This window comes from Stegostoma tigrinum, chromosome 35 (genome assembly GCF_030684315.1).
Source record: "Stegostoma tigrinum isolate sSteTig4 chromosome 35, sSteTig4.hap1, whole genome shotgun sequence".
In the NCBI taxonomy this organism is placed as follows: Eukaryota; Metazoa; Chordata; class Chondrichthyes; order Orectolobiformes; family Stegostomatidae; genus Stegostoma; species Stegostoma tigrinum.
In genome coordinates, this window is record NC_081388.1 from 1,444,839 (window position 1) to 1,472,731 (window position 27,893).

Sequence of the window (27,893 nt, forward strand, 5' to 3'; positions counted from 1 at the left end):
AGAGTGCAGAAGAAAGAGATAGTGACAGAGGTCCTTCATAGAGAAATCGGTGACAGACAGGTTCAGCTTAGTTTCTCTAACATTTGGGTTTATGACCATTTGTCTTGCTACATCAGGAAGACCAGTGCCTCAGGCAAAACAAAATCCTGAAAGAACTGCAGATGCTGGTAAGCAGACAAAATCAGAACCTGATGGAAAAGTTCAGCAGGTTTGGCAGCATCCATGAAGAGAAATCAGAGTTAACTTTTTAGGAGCAGTGACCCTTCTTCAGAACTTAGTGCCTTAGGCCTTCATCAGACACTCTGTGACCAGGCCACTAACTGTTCCTCTATTGCCAGGCTCACATTGAGGCTGAAGTGTTCTTCAACTCTCAAATCAACATCAAGCCTCTGCATCTCAACACTCCCTGCATCTCAACACCAAACCTCACTCCCTGCATCCCAATTTCATATTGCTATTTTACTCCTGCAGCTCCAGCTCAACTATTTCACCATTTGTTCACTTCCCATCCTCAATCAGTCCAATGCTAGTCTTATTTACAACCCTTAAATGTGTTTCTTTCATCTTCATTTGCCTATTGCGCAGTTGCCTGCCCCTCACTCTCTTCCACCCTATCTTTCCCCCCACTGCTTCCTGCCACTATTTCTCTATAAGACTCCCACTCCCCACCAACCCAGTTGTTTTTCAGTTTCCCACATTAATCCCTCAGCATTAATTTAAAACATATTAAATGTCCACTAACACATGCTGCTTGTGGGAGCTTACTGTGCACACTCATTTACTGTGCCTATGGCAACAGTGGCTAAATTTCAAGAGTATTCAAATGGCTGACAATTATTTTACGAGCGCCCTCAGCTAATGCAAAGTGCAAAAGAAATGCAGTCTCTTTAAATATCAGTCCCTCTTCTCAATTTCCTCCACCCTGATTTTGTCATCCCCTGTGAAATCCCTCCATATTCTCCACATTAAAGGTGCCTCATAAACATGTAGTGGTTTCTTCAACCCTCAGATATAACACTTGTTGACTTACAGCCTTACCTTTGACTAGGTATCCCAACAACGTATAACCAGACCTGCCAAACTCTGGTCTCTGCCTCTCCTCTGGACCCCTTTGCCTAGCCCCACATGGCCAATTGTCAGTTGGGTGGGGTGTTTCAGACAGCAACTGACCCACTCTGATAGCTCTACAATATGCTGGTGCTTACAGATAGGGAGATAAGGCAGGGTCAACCACAGACTGAATCACTGAAAGACACGCGGTGTCAAAATAAATTTTTAATGCAAGAATTTATTCAAATTGGTCACCAGGCTTGGTATCTGTACTACCCACTAACAAAGAAGAACAAAGAAACCTACAGCACAGGAACAGCCCTTCGGCCCTCCAAGCCTGCGCCGATCAAGTTCCTCTGTCTAACCTGTCATCTATTTTCTAACGGTCTGTGTCCATTTGCTCCCTGCCCATCCATGTACCTGTCCAGATACATCTTAAAAGATGCTAATGTGTCTGCGTGTACCACCTCCGCTGGCAACGCGTTCCAGGCACCCACCACGCTCTGTGTAAAGAACTTTCCACACATATCTCCCTTAAAATTTCCTCCTCTCACTTTGAACTCATGACCAGTACAATACTGGTGGGGATGGGTTTGTATGAAACTGGTCTGTAGCACTTGCGGAGTCAGATCTGTGTCTGATCTAGGCGGAAAGGTCAGCGGGAATGACAATAAGTAATCAATAGCAGATATATAAGGGGATAATTCATAGCTCTCAGCAAAAAATATGTCCCTGTAAGGAAGACATATATGAAGCCTGACTTTGGTTGTGGGTAAATTGTTGGAGATGATTATAAAAGATAGGAGTTATGAACATTTAGATAGACAAAAATTGATTAGGGATAGTCAGCATGGTTTTGTATGAGAAAAATCATGTCTCACAAACTTGATTGGGTTTTTTGAGTAAGTTCCAAAAAGGTTGATGATGTTGGTTATTTGAATGTTAGTAAAGCCTATGACAAGGTTTCACGTGATAAATGAATTAGTTAAGTTAGGTCACATGGGATTCAGGGTGAGCTTGCCCATTGGATACATAATTGGCTTAGTGGCAGGAGACAGAGAGTGGTGGTGGAGGGTTGCTTTTCAAGCTGGAGGCCTGTCACCAGTGGTGTTCCACAGGGCTCGATTCCGGATCCTCTTTTGTTAGTCATTTATATAAATGGTTTATAGAACATAGAACATTACAGCGCAGAACAGGCCCTTCGGCCCTCGATGTTGCGCCGACCTGTGAACTAATCTAAGTCCATCCCCTTACACTATCCCATTTGGATGGGTATATATAAGGTATGGTTATTAAATTTGAGGATGACATTAAAATTGGTGGCATTGTAGACAGTGAAGAAGGCTTTCTAGGATTACAAAGGGATCTTGATCAAATGGGTCAGTGGGCTAAGAAAATGGCAAATGGAGTTCAATCTGGATAAATGCAAGGTATTGCATTTTGGTACAACAAACAATGGTAGGGCATACACAATTAATGGTAGAGCCTTGGATAGTGTTGTGGAGCAGAGGGATCTAGGAGTGCAGGTACTTAATTCCTTAAAGTTTGTGACACATGTAGACAGGATGGCTAGAAAGGTGTTTGGCGTGCTTGCCTTCATTGCCCGGTCCTTTGAGTATAGGAGTTGGGACATTACGTTGAGGTTGTACAAGACATTGGTGAGGCCTCTTTTGGAATACTGTGTCTAGTTTTGGTTGCCCAGTTACGGGAAGGATATTGTCAAACTGGAGTGGGCTCAGAAGAGATTTACCAGGATTTTGCTGGATATGGAAGGTTTAAGATGTAAGGAAAGCCTAGATAGGCTGGGACTTCTTTCACTGCAGCGTAGGATATTGAGAAGTGAAGGAGAAATAGATGAAATTGCAGGTTATGAGAGGGATACAAATGATTTATGTATACATTGATACATTTAAGTAAGTGAGCTAAAATTTGGCAGGTGCAGTATAATGTGGGAAAATGTGAAGTTGTTCATTTGGAAGGGAGAACAAGAGAACAGTATTATTTAAATAGAGAAAAGTTAGGAGTGTCATGGAGGCACAGTAGTTATCACTTCTGCCTCCCAGTGCCAGGGACCTGGATTCAATTCCAGCCTCAGATGTCCATCTGTGAGGAGTTTGCATGAGTTTGCAGGTGCTCTGGTTACTTCACATAGTTCGAAGATGTGCAGGTTACATGGATTGGCCATGCTAAATTGCCCCTGGTGTCTGAAGGTTAAGTGGATTAGCCATGTTTAGGGGAATAGTCTAATGGTCAAGGGCTGGGTCTGGTTGGATGCTCTTTGGAGGAGCGATGTGGATTCAATGGACTGAATGCCCATATAGCAGCCTGAAGTAGGGTAAACCATTGACCAGCGGCCCAAAAGAGGGACGCTAGCAACCAGTGGCCCAGTGTGAGGTAGGGGTAGCAGCCCAGTGCGGGGCGCGGCAGCAGCCAGCAATCAGACCACGTGGAGGCCCCCTGTGCTGGTCTGCTGTGAAGAGCCCTTAGAGGGAATCTTTAATGTTTGTCTTTTCAACCTCTTGTTTTTCTGACTTACGGCTGTACGTTAATAAATGTAATGTAACTTTTGTTTTCTTCATTTCTCTATTGTATGACTAAGGATTGTACGTAGGTACTTGTGACAATAAAGCTAATTCAATTCAATTCAGGATAACAAAATGTGAGGCTGGATGAACACAGCAGGCCAAGCAGCATCTCAGGAGCACAAAAGCTTTTGTGCTCCTGAGATGCTGCTTGGCCTGCTGTGTTCATCCAGCCTCACATTTTGTTATCTTGGAATCTCCAGCATCTGCAGTTCCCATTATCTCTCAATTCAATTCAGGTTGGGACTCTGCAGATTGGAATTTAGAAGAATGAGAACTGATTTCTTTAAAACATATAGGATTCTTAAGGGGCTTGACAGGGTAAATAATGAGATAACAAGGTGTAGAGCTGGATGAACACAGCAGGCCAAGCAGCACCAGAGGAGCAGCAAGGGTGACGTCTCGGGCCTAGACCCTTCTTCAGAAATGGGGGAGGGGAAGGGGTTTCTGAAATTAAATAGGGAGAGAGACGGGAAGGTGGATAGAAGATGGACAGGGAGAAGATAAATGGAGAGGAGACAGACAAGTCAAAAAGGCAGGGATGGAGCCAGTAAAGGTGAGTGTAGGTGGGGAGGTAGGGAGGAGATAGGTCAGTCCAGGGAGGATGGACAGGTCAAAGGGGCAGGATGAGGTTAGGAGGTAGGAGATGGGGTGGGGCTTGAGGTGGGAGGAGGGAATAGGTGAGAGGAAGGACAGGTTAGGGAGGCGGGGACAAGCTGGGCTGGTTTTGGGATGCAGTAAGGGGAGGGGAGATTTGGAAGCTTGTGAAGTCCACATTGATACCCTTGGGCTGCAGGGTTCCCAAGCGGGAATAACGAGAGGATACTTTCCCTCATGGAAGAGTCTAGGACCAGAGGGCATAGTCTCAGAATTAAGGGGCATCAATTTAAGACTGAGATGAAGAAGAATTTCTTCTCTCAGAGGTTTGCAAGTCATAGAACATCGCACATAGAATTGTTCAGAGCGAGGACAGGCTCTTTGGCCCACAATGTTGTGTCGAATATGACACCAAATTAAGCTAATCCCTTCTGCCAGTCCTTGGTCCATATCCCTCACTACCTTGCATATTCATGTGCTTATCTAAAAGTCTCTTAAAAGCCCCTATCATGTCTGCCTCCAACACCACCCTGGCAGCATGTTCCACACTCTTACCACTCTCTTTGTAAAAAAAAACTTGCCCCTGACTTCTTCTCTGAACTTTCCCACTCTCACCTTAAATGCATGGCTCCTAGTTTTAGACATTTTAACTTTGGAAAAATGATTCTGACCATCAACCCTATCTATGCATCTCAAAATTTAATAGACTTCTACCAAAACCTTACATGTGCTTCTTGTTTCTTTTTAACTAAGTTCCTAACCTCCCTAATTCTCCAAAGGTTCCTGGCCTTGCCATCCTTGTTTCTCCTCCTCACTGGAACATGCCAGGCCTGAATTCTCATCAGCATGTCTTTAAACAGGTCTCACATGTCAAATGTGGACTTGCCTAATAACTGCTCCTCCCAATTAACACTCTAGTTTCTGCCTAATACTGATGTAATCTGCCCTCCCCCAATTTAGTACCTTGCCACAAGGTCCTGACTTTTATCCTTGTAGCTACCTTAAAACTTAAAGAGTTGTGATCACTGTTTCCAAAATGCTCTTCCACTGAATGGTCAGTCACCTGGCCAGGCTCATTAGGTAGTACAAGTATGGCTCCTCCTCCAGTTGGCCTTTCCACACACTTCTTTGAGAAATCCTCTTGGATGCACTTAGCAAATTTTGCCTTGTCTAAGCCTCTTACTCTAAGGGAATCCCAATCGGGGAATACTTGGGAAGTTAAAGTCACCTGCTATGATAATTCTGTCTTCATTGCATCTTTCCATAATCTGCCTACATATTTTGTTCCTCAATGTCTCGGTGGTTGGTGGTGGACCTGTAGTATATTTCTATCGTAGTGATTGCACCCATTTTTTTTGAGCTGAATCTATACTGCCTCAGTGGATGAGATCTCTAGTATGACATGTCTGAGTGCAGATGTGACCTTCTCCCTGAGTAGTAATGCAACTCTTTTACCTATTTCTCTATCTCATTTAAAACATGTTCCTTAGAACTCCTTGCCATGGAAGCTATGGGGGCAGAGTCTTAAATATTTAAGGTTGATATAGATTCTTGATCTGATAGGGAACCAAGGGTTATGGAGAACAGGGAGAAAAGTGGACATGAAAAGTGTCGGATCAGCCGTGATCCTACTGAATGGTAGAACAAGCTCGAGGGGCTACATACCTACTCATGTTCCTCATTCTTATTGTCTTATGTGCAATCACTTAGCAATGCACTGGTGGGGATAGATTTTTGGGTAGAGTGCTGGCATGGAAATCTCTGTCACTGTACAACACTGGGGTACACTACTTGTATGGACAGTTTTGTTATTGTATAACACTCGGGGTTAGGTCTGTCACTGTATAACACTGGAGTACAGTACTGGTGGGGACAGCTTTGTCACTGCGTAATGTAGGTACAGTAATGGTTGGGTTAGGTCTGTCACTGTATAACACTGGGCTACAGTACTGGTGTGGACTTGTTTGTCACTGTATTAAACTAGGTATAGTACTGCAGGGGATATACTGATAGGGATAGGTCTGCTGCTGTATAACAATTGGGTACAGTACTGGTGGGGATAGGTCTGTCGCTGTATAATACTGGGGTACAGGATTGGTGGGGACAGGCTGTCACAGCATAACACTGGGCATTGTGCTATTGGAGAACATTGAAGAGTGTGAACTCGATTCTGTTCCTCTGACACGCAGTTATATTACTGCCTTCAAATAAGCAAAACAATTTCCTCCACCAGCCCATCCCCACCCTTCAAATCATTATTGAATTCTTGAAGAACAGGCGCCACATGTTTACACAGGAGGTCCAGCTATTTCCTGCTACATGTGAGCATCTATTGTATAAATATTCTGTTCCCTTCCAGTACAGAGATTACGTTGTTTACGATCATTGAGAATCTATTTTCACTTTTACTGTGACTCACAGCTTCTCGACATGATCAATCAATAACGAAATCTGATGATTTATCTCTAAATCTCCACTTTTCCCTGGAAATTGCTGGGTAAGATAGCTCATTCCATTGCAACAGAAATTGTGAAGCTTGTTGCTGGTTATCCTCATCATTATACACAGAGGGTCATGTGGTCAAAAAGGACAGATCAAAATCTCTGTCCTTTTTGACCACATGACCCTCAGTGTATAATCAAAATCTCCTTCAGCTTTGTCACATTGAATTAGTCACTCATCCAGAGAGTGATGGTTGAGAATCAATAGAATCCCTACAGGGTGGAAGCAGGCCCATCAGGTCTACACCAACCCTCCAAAAAACAACCCACTCAAACCCACCCCTATCCCACCCTGATAACCCTGCATTTCCCATGGCAAATCCACTTAGTTTGCACTATGGGCAATTTAGCATGGCCAATCTCTTATCCTTGTAACACTGCATTTCCCATGGCTAATCCATATAACCTACACATTCTTGGACACTATGGGCAATTTAGCATGGTCAATCCACCTAACCTGCACATCATTGGATTGTGGCAGGAAACCGGAGGAAACCCATGCAGACACAGGGAGAACATGCAAACTCCACCCAGACAGTTGCTTGAGGGTGGAATCAAACCCAGGTCCCTGCTGTCGAGGCAGCAATGCTAGCTACTGAGCCACCGTGCCACTCCCTGATAAGGTATCAGGACAGGTGGATAAAGTGGTGTAAGAAAACATATGGTATACTGCCTTTATTATTTGAGGTGTAGAGTTTAAGAGCAGGAAGGTTATGCTGGAACTGTGTAAAATGTTGATTAGACCACTGGTAAAGTTTTGTGTCCTGTTCTCGAATCCGCATTATCAAAGGGATGTGAAAACACTGGAGAGGGTGCAGAGGAGATTAGCAGGATGTTGCCTGCTGCTGCAGAGTTTCAGCTTTGAAGAGAGATTGAACAGACTGGGATTGTTTTCCTTAGAGATTGAGAGGGGCAAAAGCAGAAGTTGCTGGAATAGCTCAGCAGGTCTGGCAGCATCTGTGGAGAGAAACTGGAGTTAACATTTCAGATTCAGTGACTCTTCCCCAGAATTGATGGGGATTGAGATGCATAAAATTATGAGGGTCATAGATAGGTTTCACAGGAAGAAACCCTTCCCCTTGATGAAGATCTCTAAGATCTGGGGGCATAGATATAAAATAAGGGTCAGAAGCGAAACATTTTCATCAGAGGGTAGTAAGAATCTGTAACTCACTGCCTGAGTGTTAGAGGCAGATACCCTCATAACATTTAAGAAGTATTTGGATGTGCGCTTGCAATGTCAATGCATACAAAGCTATGGGCCAAGTGCTGGAAAATAGGATTAGAATAGTTTCGTGGTTGATTTTGACCAGTATGAACGTAATGCACTGAAGGATCCTTTTCTTTGCTGAAGATCTCTATGACTTTATGTCATCATGCCCATTTCCACACTTAAGTCAGCAACCGTAGGTAAGGATCAAGGAATGTGGGTTTAAGTCATCCATTTCTAGAATCTCTACTTTTAACCTGTCACACACAACACTTGGGTATCCCCACAGAAAATGGATTGCAGTGGTTCAAGAAGGTTGTTCATTGACTCCTTCTAAAAGGACAGTTAGGGGACGACTATGAATGCTGGCCTGGCCAGCAACGCTCACATCCTGTGAGTGAACATGAATGACCAACAGCTAAAGGGAGAGTATGCAGCTAATCGGGTCAACTGGGTCACTTTATGGTTGACCAGACGTAATGAGTGGCGCACCACAGGAAACAATGCTGGGGCCTCAACTTTTGCTATTTTAATTAATGTCTTGTAACAAAGCTAAAGCTTGGCCATGCTAAATTGTGAAATTTCCAGGGATGTGCAGGTTAGGTGGATTAGCCACAGTATATATGGGGTTACAGTAATAGGGTAGGGGCTGGTATGAATGGGACACTGTTTGGACGGTTGGTATAGACCTGTTAGGGGAGATGACCTCTTTCCACACTGTAGGGATTCTGTGATTCAAAAGCCTTGCCTTGAACATTCTAACTACTGTTTCAAATGCAAAACATTGACGATAAAGAAGTTCCAATTTAAGGTGGTTGGTCAATCAATCAGGGGAGAGATGAGAAAAGAACATTTACACAGCAAATGGATTAGATTTGGAGCATGCAGTCCGATTCCATGGATGCAGATTCCAAAGGGAATTTGAAAACGTTGCAGGGACACAGGGAATGAGTGGGGTTCTGTATGTGTACCTTGCCTTTAAGAGATGTGTATGCTGTGTGTATACAATGTGGGAACTCTACCTGATGGTTAGTCTGCTGTAAGTTTGTGAGCTGTGCACACACGCAGAAATCAGTTGGTTATCCTAATAACAAAGTGTGAGGCTGGATGAGCACAGCAGGCCAAGCAGCATTTCAGGAGCACAAAAGCTGCCGTTTCAGGCCTAGACCTTTCATCAGAGAGGGGGATGGGGAGAGGGTTCTGGAATAAATAGGGAGAGAGGGGGAGGCGGACCGAAGATGGAGAGAAAAGAAGATAGGTGGAGAGGACAGTATGGGTGGGGAGGTAGGGAGGGGATAGGTCAGTCCAGGGAAGACAGACAGGTCAAGGAGGTGGGATGAGGTTAGTAGGTAGGAAATGGAGGTGCAGGTTGAGGTGGGAGAAAGGGTTGGGTGAGAGGAAAAACAGGTTAGGGAGGCAGAGACAGGCTGGGCTGGTTTTGGGATGCAGTAGGGGGAGGGGATGAACTGGGCTGGTTTAGGGATGCAGTGGGGGAAGGGGAGATTTTGAAGCTTGTGAAGTCCACATTGATACCATTGGGCTGCAGGGTTCCCAAGCGGAATATGAGTTGCTGTTCCTGCAACCTTTGGGTGGCATCATTGTGGCACTGCAGGAGGCCCATGACGGACATGTCGTCTGAGGAATGGGAGGGAAAGTTAAAATGGTTCGCGACTGGGAGGTGCAGTTGTTTATTGCGAACCGAGCAGAGGTGTTCTGCAAAACGGTCCCCAAGCCTCTGCTTGGTTTCCCCAATGTAGAGGAAGTCACACCGGGTACAATGGATACAGTATATCACATTGGCAGATGTGTAGGTGAACATCTGCTTAATATGGAAAGTCATCTTGGGGCCTGGGATGGGGGTGAGGGAGGAGGTATGGGGGCAAGTGTAGCACTTCCTGCGGTTGCAGGGGAAGGTGCCGGGTGTGGTGGGGTTGGAGGAGGGTGTGGAGTGGACAAGGGAGTCACGGAGAGAGTGGTCTCTCCGGAAAGCAGACAAGGTTGGGGATGGAAAAATATCTTGGGTGGTGGTGTCAGATTGTAGATCGTGTCGGAGGATGATGCGCTGTATCCGGAGGTTGGTGGGGTGGTGTCTGAGAACGAGGGGGATCCTCTTTGGGCGGTTGTGGTGGGAGCGGGGTGTGAGGGATGTGTTGCAGGAAATGCGGGAGACACGGTCAAGGACGTTCTCGACCACTGCGGGGGGAAAGTTGCGGTCCTTGAAGAACTTGGACATCTGAGAGGTGCGGGAGTGGAATGCCTCTTCCTGAGAGCAGATGCGGCGGAGGCGGAGGAATTGGGAATAGGGGATGGAATTTTTGCAGGAAGGTGGGTGGGAAGAGGTGTATTCTAGATAGCTGTGGGAGTCGGTGGGCTTGAAATGGACGTCAGTTTCTAGCTGGTTACCTGAGATGGAGACTGAGAGGTCCAGGAAGGTGAGGGATGTGCTGGAGATGGCCCAGGTGAACTTGAGGTTGGGGTGGAAGGTGTTGGTGAAGTGGATGAACTGTTCGAGCTCCTCTGGGGAGCAAGAGGCGGCGCCGATACAGTCATCAATGTAACAGAGGAAGAGGTGGGGTTTGGGGCCTCTGTAGGTACAGAAGAGGGACTGTTCCACGTAACCTACAAAGAGGCAGGCATAGCTTGGACCCATGCGGGTACCCATGGCCACCCCCTTTGTCTGTAGGAAGTGGGAGGAGTCGCCCAGCTCGTCCCCTCCCCCCACTGCATCCCAAAACCAGCCCAGCCTGTCTCCTCCTCCCTAACCTGTTCTTCCTCTCACCCATCCCTTCCTCCCACCTCAAGCCGCACCTCCATTTCCTACCTACTAACCTCATCCCACCTCCTTGACCTGTCCATCTTCCCTGGACTGACCTATCCCCTCCCTACCCCCCCACCTATACTCTCCTCTCCACCTATCTTCTTTTCTCTCCATCATTGGTCCGCCTCCCCCTCTCTCCCTATTTATTTCAGAACCCTCTCCCCATCTCCCTCTCTGCTGAAGGGTCTAGGCCCGAAATGTCAGCTTTTGTGCTCCTGAGATGCTGCTTGGCCTGCTGTGTTCATCCAGCTTCACACTTTGTTATCTTGGATTCTCCAGCATCTGCAGTTCCCATTATCACTGGTTATCCTAATGTCTGCTTCATGACTTATAACGTGTTTACTGTTTAAACTAAAATTAACCTACAGAGTTAATCAGTCTATGACAAGCGATTGACTAGTAGACCATTATTATTTCCATGATATAGAATCCCTATAGTGCAGGTAGAGGGTTTTCAGCCCATCAAGTCTGCGCCAACCCTCTGCAGAGCATTCCACTCTATCCTGTAACCCCATGATTACCATAGCTAAGCCACCCAGTCTGCACATCCCCGGACACATTGGGCAATTTAACATGGCCAATTCACCGAACCAACACATCTCTGGACTGTGGGAGGAAACTGGAGCACCCAGGGAAAACATATGCAGACTTGGGGAGAACGTACAAACTCCACACAGGCAGTCACCTGAGAGTGGAATTGAACACAGGCCCCTGGCGCTGTGAGGCAGAAGTGCTAACTAACCATTTATCACCGTGCCAGGCATTAAACGCAGAAGTGGACCTTGACCATGTTGCTCTTCCAAATGGATTTAATGCCCTCATTTGAATTCTAACATTCTGGGTCATTTTTGCTGAGTAGGAGAGCATGCAGTTCCCCGGAAGTTGAGTCATGATAGGCCGAGAGCCAGTTTGAAGCTGGGAAGCCTGTCCAGTCGCCCTTCTGCCGCAGAGGAAGTCATTTCGACTGATGAGAATGTTTGAAGCTTGAATTTAAATAAAACTATTTAAAACCAAGAGTGGGGAACATAGCACAGGAAATGAGAGAGGGAGAGGGAGTGTAGTGCGGAGGAATCTAGCCTGATAGCTACTGTTCATCATGAAAGCTATTTGAGTGAATTACATCAAGATTTTGATTAGAATTGCGCAGTTTGGAACCCACCCAACATTCAAAATAATTATAACAATTGAATCATCTGACACACCTTCTCCATAAGTGAAGCCAGCATTTAACCCAATGTTGTTGTGAAGAGTTCTAGACACAAAAGCTTTAGTTGTATCTGGTCGCCTTCAGTCTTTTTCTGTCAGTTGCCTTTGACTTGCCCACTCTACCCTATCATTGCAGACCCCATCCTTCCCTGCACATACACTTCCACTCTGCTCCCTCACCCTCCCACCACAACCCACCCCAACATTGCACACTCGACTACATGCTCATCCACCACCCATCTTCAAACTCACTTTGCCCCGAATATATGGCATTATCTCAAACAGGAGGTTAGAGGATAGCTGAACGAAGAACAGTCAAAACCAGGTATGAGTCTGCTCAGGCTTCAGGGCAAGGGGAGCAAAGGGGAAAGAAAGGAAAAGAATAGAGAGAGAAATGGAAATAAAGAGAAACAGAAAGAAACAGTGTAATGAAATAAAGAGGAATAAAGAGATGGAAGAGAAAACAAGGGAAAGAGAGAAAGATGAAATGTAGAGAGAGGAAGATCAGGAGAGAATAACAGAAAGGAGAAGGATTGAGAGGAAAGAAAAGAGAGGGAACAGAGAAAGAAATGGAGAAATGAGGGAAGGAAAAAGTGAGGGAAAGAGAGGGAGAAGAAAGATAAAATGTAGAGAAAGATCAGGAAACAGTAAGACAAAGAAAAGGAAGAGAGATAGTGAGAAATGAGATAGAGAGAAGGAACTAGAAGAAGACAGGAAGAAAGAGAGGGAGAGGGAAAGAGCAAGAGACTGAAAGACGAAAGGTAGAGAAAAAGAAAAGGAAGTGAAGGAGAGGGAATGAAAGGGGGAAGGTAGAGAAAGAAAAGGTGAGAAAGAGAAAGGGAGGGGAAGTAAGAGAGAGGAGAGGGGGCAGAGAAAGAAAGAAAAGAAAAATGGAACCAGAAACAAATGCCAAAGAAACAAACAGCAGCATTTTAGTCAGACCAACTCCTGCTTACCGTCAGTAACCACACATTGCTGAACTGATCTAAACTTGTCTTTTACAAGGAGTCAATCAATAGACGGTGCAGGGAACTCCTCAGTCAGTGCTTTACTCAGACAGTTTGCAGCTTCAATTCCTCACCACACTACGTCAAACTTCTCCTGAAATAGACAGCTGTTGGTCTGTTGTGGGAGAGTTTTGCCTATACCAGAAAGAGCATTGTTCTGGCCCGTAGGGTGTGTGGGGCCCAGTTTGAGGAAATCCCACCCACTAGTCAATCAACATGACGAAGCAGAGATTGTCTCAGCTCTACATCATACTTGATATTACACCGAGTTCCAAGTGCCCTCCTAGATCGGCATGAATGATCCATGACACTCTCAGGAGAATATATGATATATTATCAGTGTCCCAGCCAATTTTTATCCTTCAGTTAATATAAAGTCAATAAAATTTAATGGTTGTGTGAAAATGGGATGTTTCATATCCTGCACTACAACAAAGGTGGAAAGTGACTGGAATCTATTGTTAGTGACCAAAGTGATTAAGCCTAGGAGAGGTCTGAACTGATGAGAGGGAGTCCACGTGGATTTGGGAAGATTGGATCACATGTAATCTGATTCACTTTCTTTGAGGAGTTCTGTGACAAATGGATGGGGGCATTGTGACAGATGTTATCTCTGTGGTCTTCCGGAAGCCATTTGTTAAGGTTCCTTACAAGAACTTGTCAGTAAAACTGAGAGTGCATGCTGTTGTATGAGACAGTTAGCTCATGAGAGGTTAAACTGACATCATGACAAACTCCACCCGTCAAGATGAAGGGTATTTGGTCAGTGGTGGTCATGGTTTGGTCATAGTATGGTCAGTGTTTGAGCACAGTGACAGTCACCATCTGATCATGGTGGTGGCCTGTCTCTGAATGATGGTCAGTGTCAGCTCACAGTGACGTCAGTGTCTGCATGTGGTCTTTTGGCTGAGATCAAGTGTGTGTTATACCAAGTGTGTACACTTGGTGGTGCTCTTACGTGCTGAGGCTCGGCTTCAGTGACGGTGATGTCTGGGATCGTTTCTAACGGTCTCAGTGTGGAGGCAACACCACAGAAAAAGCATCAAGGTGATGGTCAGTGTCTGATCACGGTGACGTTCAGTGTCTGATCACGGTGATGGTCAGTGTCTGATCACGGTGACGTTCAGTGTCTGATCACGGTGATGGTCAGTGTCTGATCACGGTGATGGTCAGTGTCTGATCACGGTGACGTTCAGTGTCTGATCACGGTGATGGTCAGTGTCTGATCACGGTGATGGTCAGTGTCTGATCACGGTGACGTTCAGTGTCTGATCACGGTGACGTTCAGTGTCTGATCACGGTGATGGTCAGTGTCTGATCACAGTGATGTCAGTGTTTACATGTGGTGGCAATCAGTGGCAGATCACAGTGACGGTCAGTGTTGGATAATGGTGATGGTCAGTGGCTAATCATGGTGACGGTCAGTGTCTGATCATGATGATGGTCATGTCTGATCATAAAGATGGTCAGGGTCTGATCACAGTGACCGTCAGTGTCTGATAATGGTGATGGTCAATGTCTGATCACGGTGACGGTCAGTGTCTGATCTGGCGACGGTCATTGTATGATTGTGGTGATGGTCAGTGATCACAGTGATCATTAGTGTTTGATCACAGTGACAGTCAGTGTCTGATCACAGTGATGGTCAGTGGTGATGATCAGGTCCAAGGAGCCGGAATTGAGTAAAAAGTCCCTTTGACAAGGTGAGAATGCAGCCCTTCATTACTGCCTGCACTCTGCATCCAGTTTCAGCCTGGGTCATTTAGTAATTAACTAATACTTTAAACAAACATTGAAACTGAAATTGACTCAGACACTCTGTCTTAAGAAGATCTGATTCTTCTGAAATGTTTCACTGAGGACAGTTTCCCTACAAGAGGAACGTTCATCTTTGTTTTCAAGGGCTGAATCTTGAAAAGTTGTCTTGTCACTTTCTGAACTTGCTGCTTTGGGATTTTACATTTAGTTGTACTCAAAATACTTTCTCAAAATAAATCAGTAACTTCGCAAAAATGTCAAAATATGACTCAGAGAGGAAAAAAAGTCAAAAAAGCAATAATACTTGGAAAATAACAGACTGGTCTTTCATTTTGAAGTGTACAAGGTAATTCAATCTAATTGTGACTGATGTGTTAGATTGACTGGATTTATGTCAGCATCTTTCTCCTCAGGTCATGATGCATGAGCAGCTTGGATAGAAATGCAGTGCAGAGATGTGGGGAAATGGCAGGAGGTTGATCCTGGGGAATAGATCTGGTGCAGACATGATGGGCTGAGTGGCCTCCCCCTGTGCTGTAACAGTTCTGATTTGCAGTTGGATCATCATCTCAGTGACCAACTACACTGTCCCCTCATTGGAGGATTTGGCGTTCCGATATGTTGTCTATTGATAGAGTCAGGGTGGCGGTGTATTCCTCATTGGCTGTCTGTAAGCTTCCATTGAGCTAAACAGTAGCTGGATCCACTCCAGTATGTGTCTCCTGATGCCTCCGCAAGTCAACTTTCCGCTGAAATCCTTTCCCACATGCAGAGCATATGAAAGGCTTGAAGCCAGTGTGTTTCCGGCTGTGAGTGATGAGATTTGAACTCTGGCTGAAAGCTTTCCCACAGACCTGACATTTATGTGGCTTCTCGCCTGCAAGACAACATTGCTGATGATTAATATTCACCGTCAAGTTACACCTGTACTAAACTGCCAACATGGAGTAATCAGAGTTATAATAGTACATAACGGTGAGAATATGCTAGCAGTGATCCAGTATCTGTGGGAGTGTGTGCTAGCAGTGATCCAGTATCTGTGGGAGTGTGTGCTAGCAGTGATCCAGCACCTGTGGGAGTATGTGCTAGCAGTGATCCAGCACCTGTGGGAGTGTGTGCTAGCAGTGATCCAGCACCTGTGGGAGTGTGTGCTAGCAGTGATCTAGTATCTGTGGGAGTGTGTGCTAGCAGTGATCCAGCACCTGTGGGAGTGTGTGCTAGCAGTGATCCAGCACCTGTGAGAGTGTGTGCTAGCAGTGATCTAGTACCTGCGGGAGTGTGTGCTAGCAGTGATCCAGTACCTGTGACAGTGTGTGCTAGCAGTGATCTAGTACCTGCGGGAGTGTATGCTAGCAGTGATCTAGCACCTGTGGGAGTGTGTGCTAGCAGTGATCCAGTACCTGTGAGAGTGTGTGCTAGCAGTGATCTAGTACCTGTGGGAGTGTGTGCTAGCAGTGATCCAGTATCTGTGGGAGTGTGTGCTAGCAGTGATCCAGTACCTGTGAGAGTGTGTGCTAGCAGTGATCCAGCACCTGTGGGAGTATGTGCTAGCAGTGATCCAGCACCTGTGGGAGTGTGTGCTAGCAGTGATCCAGTATCTGTGGGAGTGTGTGCTAGCAGTGATCCAGCACCTGTGGGAGTATGTGCTAGCAGTGATCCAGCACCTGTGGGAGTGTGTGCTAGCAGTGATCTAGTATCTGTGGGAGTGTGTGCTAGCAGTGATCCAGCACCTGTGAGAGTGTGTGCTAGCAGTGATCTAGTACCTGCGGGAGTGTGTGCTAGCAGTGATCCAGTACCTGTGACAGTGTGTGCTAGCAGTGATCTAGTACCTGCGGGAGTGTATGCTAGCAGTGATCTAGCACCTGTGGGAGTGTGTGCTAGCAGTGATCCAGTACCTGTGAGAGTGTGTGCTAGCAGTGATCTAGTACCTGTGGGAGTGTGTGCTAGCAGTGATCCAGCACCTGTGGGAGTGTGTGCTAGCAGTGATCCAGTACCTGCGGGAGTGTATGCTAGCAGTGATCCAGTACCTATGGGAGTGTGTGTTTGCAGTGATCCAGTACCTGTGGGGGAGTGTGTGCTAGCAGTGATCCAGCACCTGTGGGAGTATGTGCTAGCAGTGATCCAGCACCTGTGGGAGTGTGTGCTAGCAGTGATCTAGTATCTGTGGGAGTGTGTGCTAGCAGTGATCCAGCACCTGTGGGAGTGTGTGCTAGCAGTGATCCAGAACCTGTGGGAGTGTGTGCTAGCAGTGATCCAGTACCTGTGAGAGTGTGTGCTAGCAGTGATCTAGTACCTGCGGGAGTGTATGCTAGCAGTGATCTAGCACCTGTGGGAGTGTGTGCTAGCAGTGATCCAGTACCTGTGAGAGTGTGTGCTAGCAGTGATCTAGTACCTGCGGGAGTGTGTGCTAGCAGTGATCCAGCACCTGTGGGAGTGTGTGCTAGCAGTGATCCAGTACCTGCGGGAGTGTATGCTAGCAGTGATCCAGTACCTATGGGAGTGTGTGTTCGCAGTGATCCAGTACCTGTGGGGGAGTGTGTGCTAGCAGTGATCCAGCACCTGTGGGAGTGTGTGCTAGCAGTGATCTAGTACCTGTGGGAATGTGTGCTAGCAGTGATCTAGTACCTGTGGGAAAGTGTGTGCTTGCAGTGATCTGGTATCTGTGGGACAGTGTGCTAGGTATGATCCAGTACCAGTGGGAGAGTGTGTCAGGAGTGATCCAGAGTGATCTAGTACCTGTGTGGATGAAAGTATGTTTCTTCATATCTGATTTCTGATGGAAAGACTTGCCGCAGTATTGACAGGGATAAGGCCGAGTGTCTGAGTGAATCAGCAGGTGGGTGGACAACGTCGAAGAGCGTTTGAAATTTTTCCCACAAATCTTGCAGTTGAAACTCTTCTCCTACAGAAAGGGAAATGTAGACAGATGAAGTTGTTTGACATTTTAATAACTCTCCCATTGGTTTGATATCTGCAATATCATTTCCCAGGTCTTCTAGTAACACAGTCCCCATTAACTAATGATAGCTTGTGAGGCTTTACTATGAGTACCAACTGCTGGTCAACTATGAGGACATCATAAATGTAATAATCCCACTGCCTGTTCTCTTCCCATAACTCTCTCAATCCCAAACTAATCAAAGTCTCTCCACAGCTGTAAAACAATCCCAAACTAATTCCACTACCTTTTCTATCCCCATACCCTGTCTCAATCCCCAACTAATCCCTGTATTAAACTCTCTCCACTTGGTCCTGCATCAGTTGCCAAGCTAGTCCCACTTCCAGTTCTCTCACATAGCCCTGCATTAATTCCAAAAACTCATCCTGTCGCCCTTCACTCTTCCAATAGCTCCACATCAACCCACAAACTAATTCCACTGTCCCCTCGCTCCCTATTGCCCTGTTCCAATCCCCAAACTAATCCCATTGTGCCACTCTAGCCACATAGCACTGTATCAATTCCCAAAGTAATCCCTTCCCCACTCTGGAATTGGAAGAAAACCTGAATGTGAACACAGTTCCAGAATGGTTTATGTAAGAATAGTAACTAATGTTTCAGCTCTTTTTCATTCTGTCAACTCATGTTTCTGTAGCAGTGATGAATTTCCTATTCTCCACAGACATCCTCATGAGGTACTGTACCCTGCAGTAATATCACCACCTACTGGTTTGGGGAGTTATGACACATAGAGATCTCATCCTCAGAATTATAACTTTAATAGAAAAATCTGACATTAAATTTTCAGTATACACCAGGCTTTCTTTCAGAAATCCTTTGATATTTAATGAGAAAATTTAGTGGTTCAGAGCACAATAAATATACTATATATGAGTATAGTATTTTGTACCACTTATCTGTGACATGACGTGCTGAACACTGCACATGTGGATATTGTGTGTATTTTTATGCATGTCTGTATGTGAGCAAAATTTGTTTGTGTATAGATCTCTGAAAGTGAAAGTGTGTCTGAAAATGAGTGTGTTTGAGTTTATGTGTGTGATTGTTTGTGAATGTGTATGTGTGTGGATTGTTGCAATGTTGCGCAGAATACTTTGAATTGGAAGACAAGAAGTTATAATTTGTTTGTAAAAATAATAGGGGGTAAAGAGTGTGTAGTCCCATTTAGAGGTGATGTGTTTTTCTAAGCTTGGAGATTTAGACAAAAATGTCTGCAAGCAGCTACAGATATGCAGACAGTTCTGAAATAGAAACATTTGCATTCATTGAAAGCGGCTGGAAACCCAGGCTATTTTGATTTTAAGGCAACCAGCTTGAATATCAGCCAATTAATTTAAACCAGGCACCTAGAGACTGAAAACCAATTGATTTTAAATCTGTTGGTATTGACAACCTAGGACCGATCCGATTATAATAAAATTCACAGGTCATCAAGGGTATATAAGAAGAAGGAAGTATGTTTCTGTTGATGGGTGAGTCCAGAACCAGACGACACAGTTTAAAAATAAGGGGTAGGCCATTTAGAACAGAGTTGAGGAAAAACTTCTTCACCCACAGAGTGCTGGATATATGGAATGCTCTGCCCCAGAAGACAGTGGAGACCAACTCTCTGGATACTTGCAAGAAGGAGATAGATAGAACTCTTAAAGATAGTGGAATTAAGGGTTATGGGGATAAGACAGGAACAGGATACTGATTGTGGATGATCAGCCATGATCATAATGAATGGTGGTGCTGACTCGAAGGGCTGAATGGCCTACTCCAGCACCTATTGTCTATTGTCTATTGAAAATCAGAGTGAGAGGAAACTGCCATCGGAAGAGTAAAACTCTAGGTTTCACAAAAATCTTTAAGCTCTCTGATAAAGTACCACCTAAAAAGTACCACGGCACTCTTAGCCAATATTCCTGACATTAGAATTCAACAAATCAGAGGCGTTTTTGATGGAGAAAGGCATTCCTGGTTGAGGATCAATGGAGTGGTCACGGAACATTCCAGAAGTCACATCCTGATTGTACTTTTGAGAGTCTTAAGTTTTAATTTTTTTTACTATTTTTGTTTATATAAGTGGAACTTGTACTTATTGGAACGGCATACCATTAGAATTTTGTTTTATTAAGGAATAGTTAGTTGTTAAGGGGGAATTTTTGGTTTGTTAGTAGTTCTATTAGTTTGTTCACTGCTAGAGTTAGATAAATAAATGTTATTTGTTGCTTGTAGAGTGAGTGAAAGGATTTTGTTTCATTTAACATCTCCTTTACAATAGATTGGGAGGTATAAGGCAGGTTATATCATTTTTTTCTCATTTCCTTTAGCAAATTATGAGGTGAGGCAAGGCTTTCTGGGTATTTCAGTTTTTAATATCAGAGGGGTTTGACCTCCTCTCCACAACAGCATATAGAGTCATATAGCATGGAAACAGACCCTTCAGTCAAACTGGTCCATGCTGACCAGATATCCACATCTCATCTAGTCCCATTTACCAGCATTTGGCCCATATCCGTTGTTGTAGAGGCCATTAACTAAAGTTGGTGTGTGTGTGTGTGTGTGTGTGTGTGTGTGTGTGTGTGTGTGTGTGTGTGTGTGTGTGTGTGTGTGTGTGAAAAAACATGAGTGTGAACAGGCATGTGTGTACAGAGATGCAGCTCTCACCTTGACCTGGGAGTGTGTGGCCTGATGTTGTTCCAGACTAACAGCATGCCCAAAGGCTTTACCACAGCCCTCACAGACGAAGAGCTGGCTACCACTGTGTGACCTTCGTACATGCACCTCTAGCCCATGAGAAGTTGAAAACACCTACAAACAAATACAACGGATATAAGAGTGGCTTTCAGTGATTCCAGACTGCAGAATGATAGATGTCTACAGCACAGAAAAAGGCCCTTCAGCACACTGAGTCTGCACCAGTCAAAAACAATTAGCCAACTATTCCAGTTTGACAAAGCAACTCACTTTATTCTGCTACATCCACAAACAAACATTCTCTTCAATATTGATCCTCTATCATAGTGGTGTGTACCTCTGCAGAAATAGACAAACTGATGCTACAAATTGAAGCAAATGAATATGATCTCATAGCCATTATGTAAATGTTATTACAAGGAGATCAAAAGTGGGGACTTGACATTCATGAATGTATGACCTTTTGGAAAGAAAGGGCGGGTGGAAAATGTGCTGGTGGAGCATTGCTCATAAGAGATGAAATGAGGTCATTGTGAGAGATGATCTCAGCTTGGATGATGTAGAGTGCATTTGGGCGCAGGTTAAGAAAAGCAAAGGAAGGAAGACATTGGTAGGAGTAATTTGCACAGCCCCAAACAGTAGCCACTGTGTAGGAGAAGCTATAATTGAACAAATATTGGGAGGACAGAACAAAATATAGTAATAACTATGAATGACTTTAATATTCATGTCGATTGGGTGAATCAAATTGGAAAGGGAGCAACAACAACTAGTTCATTGTGTGTATTAGGGATAGTTTCCTGGAGCGATATGTCATGGAGTCATCCTGGGAGCAGGCTATCCTGGACCTGGTAATGAGGCAGGTTGAATAAATGGCATTAGCGTAAAAGATCCCCTAGGAAGTAGTGATCATAAAATGATTGAATTCAATATTCAGTTCGAGAGTGAGAAACTTAGGTCCGAAACAACTGAGTTTAACTGAGTATTGGAGCTGGGATATCATTTTGAGGTTGTATAGGGCATCAGTGAAGCCACTAATGTGTGCAGTTCTGATTGCCTTGCTATAGTTTAGATGTTATTGAGATGGGCAAGGTTCAGAAAAAAAAAATTATCGTGATGTTGGTGGGAATTGAGGCTTTGGATAGGTTGGGTTACTTTTCCACTGGCGTGTAGGAAGTTGAGTGGTGAGAGGTTTATGAAATGATGAGGTGCATAGACAAGGTAAATAGCAAAGGTCTTTTCCTTAGGAAGGAGACAGTTCAAAACTAGGGGATATATTTTTAAGGTTAAAGGAGAAAGATATAAAAAGTTCCTGAGGGGCACCTTTTTCAGACAGAGGGTGGTTCTTATGTGGAATGAACTGCCAGAGGAATTTGCCAAATGCAGGTACAGTTGCAGCATTTAAAAGACATTTGGATAGGTACATGAATAGAAAATGCTTAGAGGAATATGGGCCAAATGCAGGCAGGTGGGACTAGTTTAATTTAGGAAACTTGGTAGGCCTGGATGAGTTGGACCAAAGGGTTTGTTGCTGTGCTGTATAACTCTATGACTGTGTGACTGTAAATCAAGGGAAGTACAATGAAATGCATTAGCTAAAATTAATGAAATTAGTTAGCAAAAGGTCACTTCGCTGCAGCTTTGAGAAATGCAACAGGTCTGGCAGCATCTGTGGAGAGAGATAAACAGAGGAAATGAATCAAGTCCAATGACCCTTCTTCAGAACTGGTAGTAGCTGGGAAAAGGTGATATTTATGATGATGACTGAGGTCGGGGATGGCAGGGGTAAAGTATGAGTGGACAGGTGGAGATGGAGTTCAAGGAGATAGAGAAAAAATCGGTGTAGGTAGACAAAGGGATTGTTTATAGTATGGCTATGGAAGGACAGAATTCAAATAAGTGATAATGGGTACTTTGAATAGTCTCTGTCTATGTGAGTCTAATGTGAGTGGGTATAATTGTGACTGTATTTGTGTCTGAGTAGGATTGTGGCTACGTGTGACTGTGATGTTTGGAAGTTTTCGTTAATGGATGTATTTCAGTGTGATAGCGTGAGTCTGTGTGTGACTGTGAGTGGTTGGGTGTAACTGGGTGTGACTGTGACTGTGTGCATATCCACATTTGTCAGTATAAGACTGTGAATATAACTGGATGTATCTGAGTATGATTGTGATAGTGTGTGTTTGGATGTATGTCAGAGACTCCGTGACAGGGTGTAATTGTGATTGTGTGTGTCTGGGTGTGATTCATTACCTTGTCACATTTGCTGCAGCTATAAGGAGTTTTATGCAGGCTCATCTGTGTGTAGATGACATTACTCTTATCTTCCATGTTCCGTGCAGTGCTCTGGCTCTGAAGTGTGCTCCTGGGGTCCAACATCGGTGAAAGGTAATCCTCAACCAGATGTTTAAGTCCAACTGTGGAGTAAGCACTCCAGGAGTACGGTTGGAATTGTAATCCAAGGCTGCGAGGTGACTCCGAAGAGTGAAGCAAGTTATCTGAAATCAAAATATACAACCAAGGTGATTTAGCTAACTTGACCTAACAATTCCTTACTATTGCAGACTCTTTCTCCTTCACATATGGATCCATTTCATTCCAATTCCAACCAGTCTTCTAAAAGCTGTTTTATTGAGGGGAGGATGGTGGCATTCTATTGATAATCTTAGTAAAGTAATCTAGAATATCAGGCTAATGATCCAGGGACATGGGTTCACAATTCCACCCCATGAAGATGATGAAATTTGATTTCAATAAAAAAGGAAAAATCTACAATGGAAAGCTAGCCATGGGTAAACCATATAGCTAGAGTTGTTAAAAAAAATCTGGTTCACCAATGTCTTTCAGGAAAGGAAATCTGGCATCTTTACCTGATCTAGACTATGTATGGGACTCTTGTAGATTTGGCAGCACAGACTCAAGGGGCCAAAGGGCCTCTTCTGTACTGTTATTGTCCAATGTGACTCTAGACTCACAGTGATGTGATTGACTCTTATCTGCCCTGTAGGCAATTAGGGATAAGCAATAAATCTAGCCCAGCCGCATCCTGTAAAGAATGTACAATAAATTCAGCCTTGTTGTAACAGGGCAGCAACCATTGGGATTTTCTCAGTCGTCATACTCTGCTTATACTGCTCACAGAACCGCAGAATTGCTATAGTACAGGAGGATATTTGGCCCATCGTACCTGCACATCTCTGCAAATTGAGAATCATTACCTTGTGCTAATCTCCTTCTTTTTCTCCATACCCTGGCAGACTATTTCTATCTAATGATCATCCAATGCCCTCTTGAATGCCTCAATTGAACTTGTCTCTACCATACTCTAACTACTTGCTGTGTGATAAAGGTTTTCCTTACTTTATACTTGTTTCTTTTGCACATCACTTTCAATATTTCCCTTAATTTTTCTTTTACAAATGGGAACAGCTTATACCTTCTACTCTATCCAGCCCACACATGATCTTGAAAAATATCAAGTCTCCTCCAGTCATCTAGCACTTCACATGATCAGTGAAGTATTAAATATCTTTTCCAGGGTCCCAGAAATATCCTCCCTTTCATCTTAATCCTGCTAAAACCTAATGTCTCCTCCTCATTAATCTTAACACGTTCTAGAACTCACCATCCCAGCTGAAGTCTCCAGCTACAATATCTTTCTCCTTTGTGGATACAGATGAGAAATATTAATTTACAACCTCACCCACGTCCCCTGGCTCCATGTACAGTTTGCTTCATTGGTCTCTAATAGGTCCCACTCGTGCCCTGGGGATCATCTTACTCTTAATGTACATTTAGTAAAAGTCTTGGGCTTTTCTTGATAGCATCTGCCAAATATATTTTGAAGTCCTCTTGCCTTCCTAGTTTACTTTTAAAGCAATCCTCTGCACTCTCTTTACTTTTGAAGGTCCACACCGCCGCCCCCCCCCCAACTGTTTTTAATGTGCTGAACCTGACCTATGCTTCCTTCTTTTTTGTTATTAAACTCTCAATATCCCTTGACATCCAGGGGTCCCTGGACTTGCTGTCCTTGCCATTCTCTCCTAGAGTTCTGGCTCTGAGTACTTATTAGACTGCTTTTAAAAAGCTCCCACTTTCCAAATGTAGACTTATCTGCAAGTAGCTGCTCCCAGTCTAAGTTTGCCAGTTCCTGCTTAATGATACTGAAATCAGCCTTCCCCCAATTTAGATGCCTAACTTCCGCATTATCCTTATCCCTTTCCACAATGACTTTGATATTGACAGAGTTATGGTCATTATCCTCAAAATGCTCACCCATTCAAACTTCAACCACTTGACTGGCTTCACTCCCTAGAATTAGATCTAGCACTTCCCCATGTCTAGTTCAATTTTCTATGTACAGGCACAAGAAGCTCACCTGGATGCACGTTTAAAATTCCTCCCTGTCTAATCCTTTCATTTTAAGGTGGTCCCAGTTAATGTTAGCAAAGTTGAAATCCCCTACTTCTATTATACCATTCTCTCTTTCTGTGATTTGCCGACATATCTGCTCCTCTATCTCCCCTGAATTGTTGGGAAACCTGTAGAATAGAAAGATAATCACCACTTTCTTATTTCTACTTGCCTCACAAGTGACTGATTAGCACCTTAGTCTTAACTGTTGTATGCCTTTTAGACCGCCTTATCCACATGTTGCCACTTTCAGGGGTCTGTATACCCAGATCCCCCTTTACAAAAATGGTCCTCAGGATTCTGCCAATCATTGTATAATTTGCACCTGAATTTGATCTTCCAAAATGCATCACCTTGGGTTTGTCCAGATTGAACTCCACTTGCCATTTCTCTATCCAATTATGCAATCTATCCATATCCTTCTGTATCCATTGACAATCCTCCTCACTGTCTGCCACTCCGTCAATTTTGGTGTCATCTGCAAACTCAGAAGGATTGGCGAACTAATGGAAGAAGAGTTGGGGTTGGGGGCATTTTCAGGATGGCGACGTGTAAGTAGGGGAATGCCACAGGGATTTTGCTGGGCCTACAGTTATTTATAATATATAGTAATGATTTAAATGAGGAAAGTGAATATACTATCATTACGTTTGTGGCTGACACAAAAATAAGTGGAACGCAAATAATGGTGATGACAAAGAGTCTGCTGAGTGATGTAGACAGGTTAAACAATTGGATAAAAGTTTGGCAGATAGAATATAATGTGGGAAAATGTTAGATTATGCACTTTGACAGAAAGAATAGAAAACCCAAATGTCATTTAAATGGAGAAAGACTGCAGAAAGCTTCAGCACAGAGGGATTTGGGTATCCTTTTAAATAGATCACAAAAATTTAGCATCCAAGTTCAATAGGTAACAGGGAGGACAAATGGAATGTTTATTTCAATGGGAATAGAGTATAAAAATAAGAACATCTTGCCAAAACTGTACAAAGCACTAGTTAGACCACAGTTGGAATACTATGAACAATTTTAGGCTCTTTAACTAAGAGGTAGATATACTGTATTGGAGACAGTCTAAAGAAGGTTCAACTTGGTTGATTTTGGCATTGAGGGACAGTCTTAGGAGAAGAGGTTTGGTAGTTTGGACTTTTACTCACTGGTGTTTCAAAAAATGAGAGGTGGCCTTATTTATATCTTTAAGATTTTATAGGATAGATGCAAAAACGTTATTTCCCTTGGTGGCAAGGCATAGTCTAGAAGGCACAATCTCCGACAATGGAGTAACCTAGTTAGGACAGCAATAAGGAGGAATTTCTTCTCCCGAAAGGTCGTGAATCTGTGGAATTTTTTACTGCATAGGGCTGTCAATGCTAGGCTGTTAGGTATATTCAAGGCTATGATAGATAGGTTTTTAAACAGTAAGGGAATCAAGGACTATGGGGCAAAGGCAAGAATGTGGAGTTGGAGATTATCAGAGTCTTGTGGTCTCATGGAGCTTCCAGCTGGTGTCTGTTCCTTGGGGGAACAGGAATAAGGAGGTTGAATTAACCATAGACACAAAATATGGAAAGTTCTGAAGTTATTTCTTTTTAAAGACACACCAGATGAGGAGACAGATCCCCAGAAGTTCTCCACTTGACTTTCGCATTTTACTGTCTCTGTTCCATGAGCATTTGTGAAGATTTCTCTTGCCCTGATTGATCCAGTGTTTATCTGAGGTGTTCTCCAACACCCGAACTCTGACCCTTGCCCCAAGATGTCCTTCTCAGTGGGAGTGACACTTTGGGAGGGCTCCAGAAATTTGGTTGAAGCATCTGACGTTCCTTGGGACACAGGCTTATCTTGGTCAGCTTGCTCTGATGAGAAAGAATGAGAGAGGCAGTGTCAAGGGGGTGTCGGCCGTAACTACTAGAACAGTAGATAGTGTAACCGCGAACTTGCAGGAATCACAGTTCCATCAGTAGCTGACAGTAGAGCTAGAACCATGTGCCACAGTCAAATTGGGCAACCAAAGGAACCAGACACTCGGACCAGATTTGTGCCCCAATGTTCCCAGGGTCAGGCTTAAAAGCACTGTATCAATCAGTCATCAGTACGGGGGACAACTGTAAAGTTATTCACTACTCAGTCCTTGTGCTGGCTTGTGGGTGTTGGGAGAGACCGTCTTCTCCTGAGGACAGACCATGAAGGGTGGGGGTGAGACCATATTTCCTTCTACAGACTACATGTCATTAATGTTAGCCATGGGTGAGGTCCCAGAAGACTGGAGGGTAACAAATGTACCCTTATTCAAGAAGGGCTGCAAAGAAAAACCTGGGAACTGTAGACCAGTAAGCTTAACGTCTGTGGTAGATAAGTTACTTTAGAAGATTCTGAATGATAAGATATACATGCATTTGAAAGTGGACAGGGTTTGACAAGGAGTAGTCAGCATGGATTTGTGCATGGGAGATCATGCCTCACAAATTTGTTAGAGTTGTTTGATGAAGTGACCTGGAAGATTGATGAGGGCAGGCCGGTAGACATAGTCTATATGGATTTCAGTAAGGCCTTTGATAAAGTTCCACATGGCAGGCTGCTCTGAAAGGTTAGATCGCATGGAATCCATGGAGATCTGGCAGATTGGATACACAATTGGCTTGATGGTAGGAAGCAGAGAGTAATAGTGGAAGGATGCTTGTCAGAATTGGACGCCTATGACTCATGGTGTGACTCAGGGATTGGTGCACAGCCCATTGCTGTTTGTTATCTGTATCAATGTATTGGATGAGAATGCACAAGGCATGATTAGACAGTTTGTGGATGACACTAAAATAGGTGGTATAGTGGACAGTGAGGAAGGTTAACAGAAATTACAGCAGGATCTTGATCAGTTAGGGAAGTGGGCCAAGAAATGGCAAATGGAGTTTAATATAGGTAAGTGTGAAGTGTTGCATTTTGGAAAATCAAATCAAGGTAGCAGTTTCATGGTGAATGGTAGGGCCTTAGGAGTGTAATAGAACAGAGGGACCTTGGAGTTCAGGTGCACAGTTCTCTGAAAGTGGAGTCGCAGGTAGACAGGGCAGTGAAGAAGGCTTTTGGCACATGGCCTTCATCAGTCAGGGCAT

The 27,893-nt window shown here is 44.2% G+C and overlaps 2 protein-coding genes across 4 annotated transcripts in view; both read right to left on the reverse strand.

Annotated features, from left to right (window-relative positions):
• Nucleotides 1-13,054, reverse strand: part of LOC125447519 (volume-regulated anion channel subunit LRRC8C-like) — a 32,546-nt gene extending 19,492 nt beyond the window's left edge. Inside the window, exon 1 of one of the 2 annotated variants that reach the window (XM_048521964.2) lies at nucleotides 12,921-13,054. The gene's annotated coding sequence lies outside the window, so the exon portion shown is untranslated. Of the gene's footprint in view, nucleotides 1-1,038; nucleotides 1,111-12,920 lie in introns of those variants that run through there. The other variant, XM_048521965.2, reaches the window with a different exon arrangement.
• Nucleotides 13,055-15,054: 2,000 nt separating this feature from the next.
• The window catches only part of LOC125447490 (zinc finger protein Gfi-1-like), a 34,435-nt gene continuing 21,596 nt past the window's right edge, over nucleotides 15,055-27,893 (reverse strand). Inside the window, exons 3-7 of one of the 2 annotated variants that reach the window (XM_048521915.1) lie at nucleotides 26,388-26,642; nucleotides 22,624-22,868; nucleotides 20,341-20,484; nucleotides 17,466-17,631; nucleotides 15,055-15,606 (exon numbers count right to left, since the gene is read on the reverse strand). In XM_048521915.1, the coding sequence (XP_048377872.1) occupies nucleotides 15,416-15,606; nucleotides 17,466-17,631; nucleotides 20,341-20,484; nucleotides 22,624-22,868; nucleotides 26,388-26,642 (1,001 nt within the window). In that variant the 3' untranslated portion in view covers nucleotides 15,055-15,415. The remainder of the gene's footprint in view (nucleotides 15,607-17,465; nucleotides 17,632-20,340; nucleotides 20,485-22,623; nucleotides 22,869-26,387; nucleotides 26,643-27,893) is intronic. The other variant, XM_048521916.1, reaches the window with a different exon arrangement.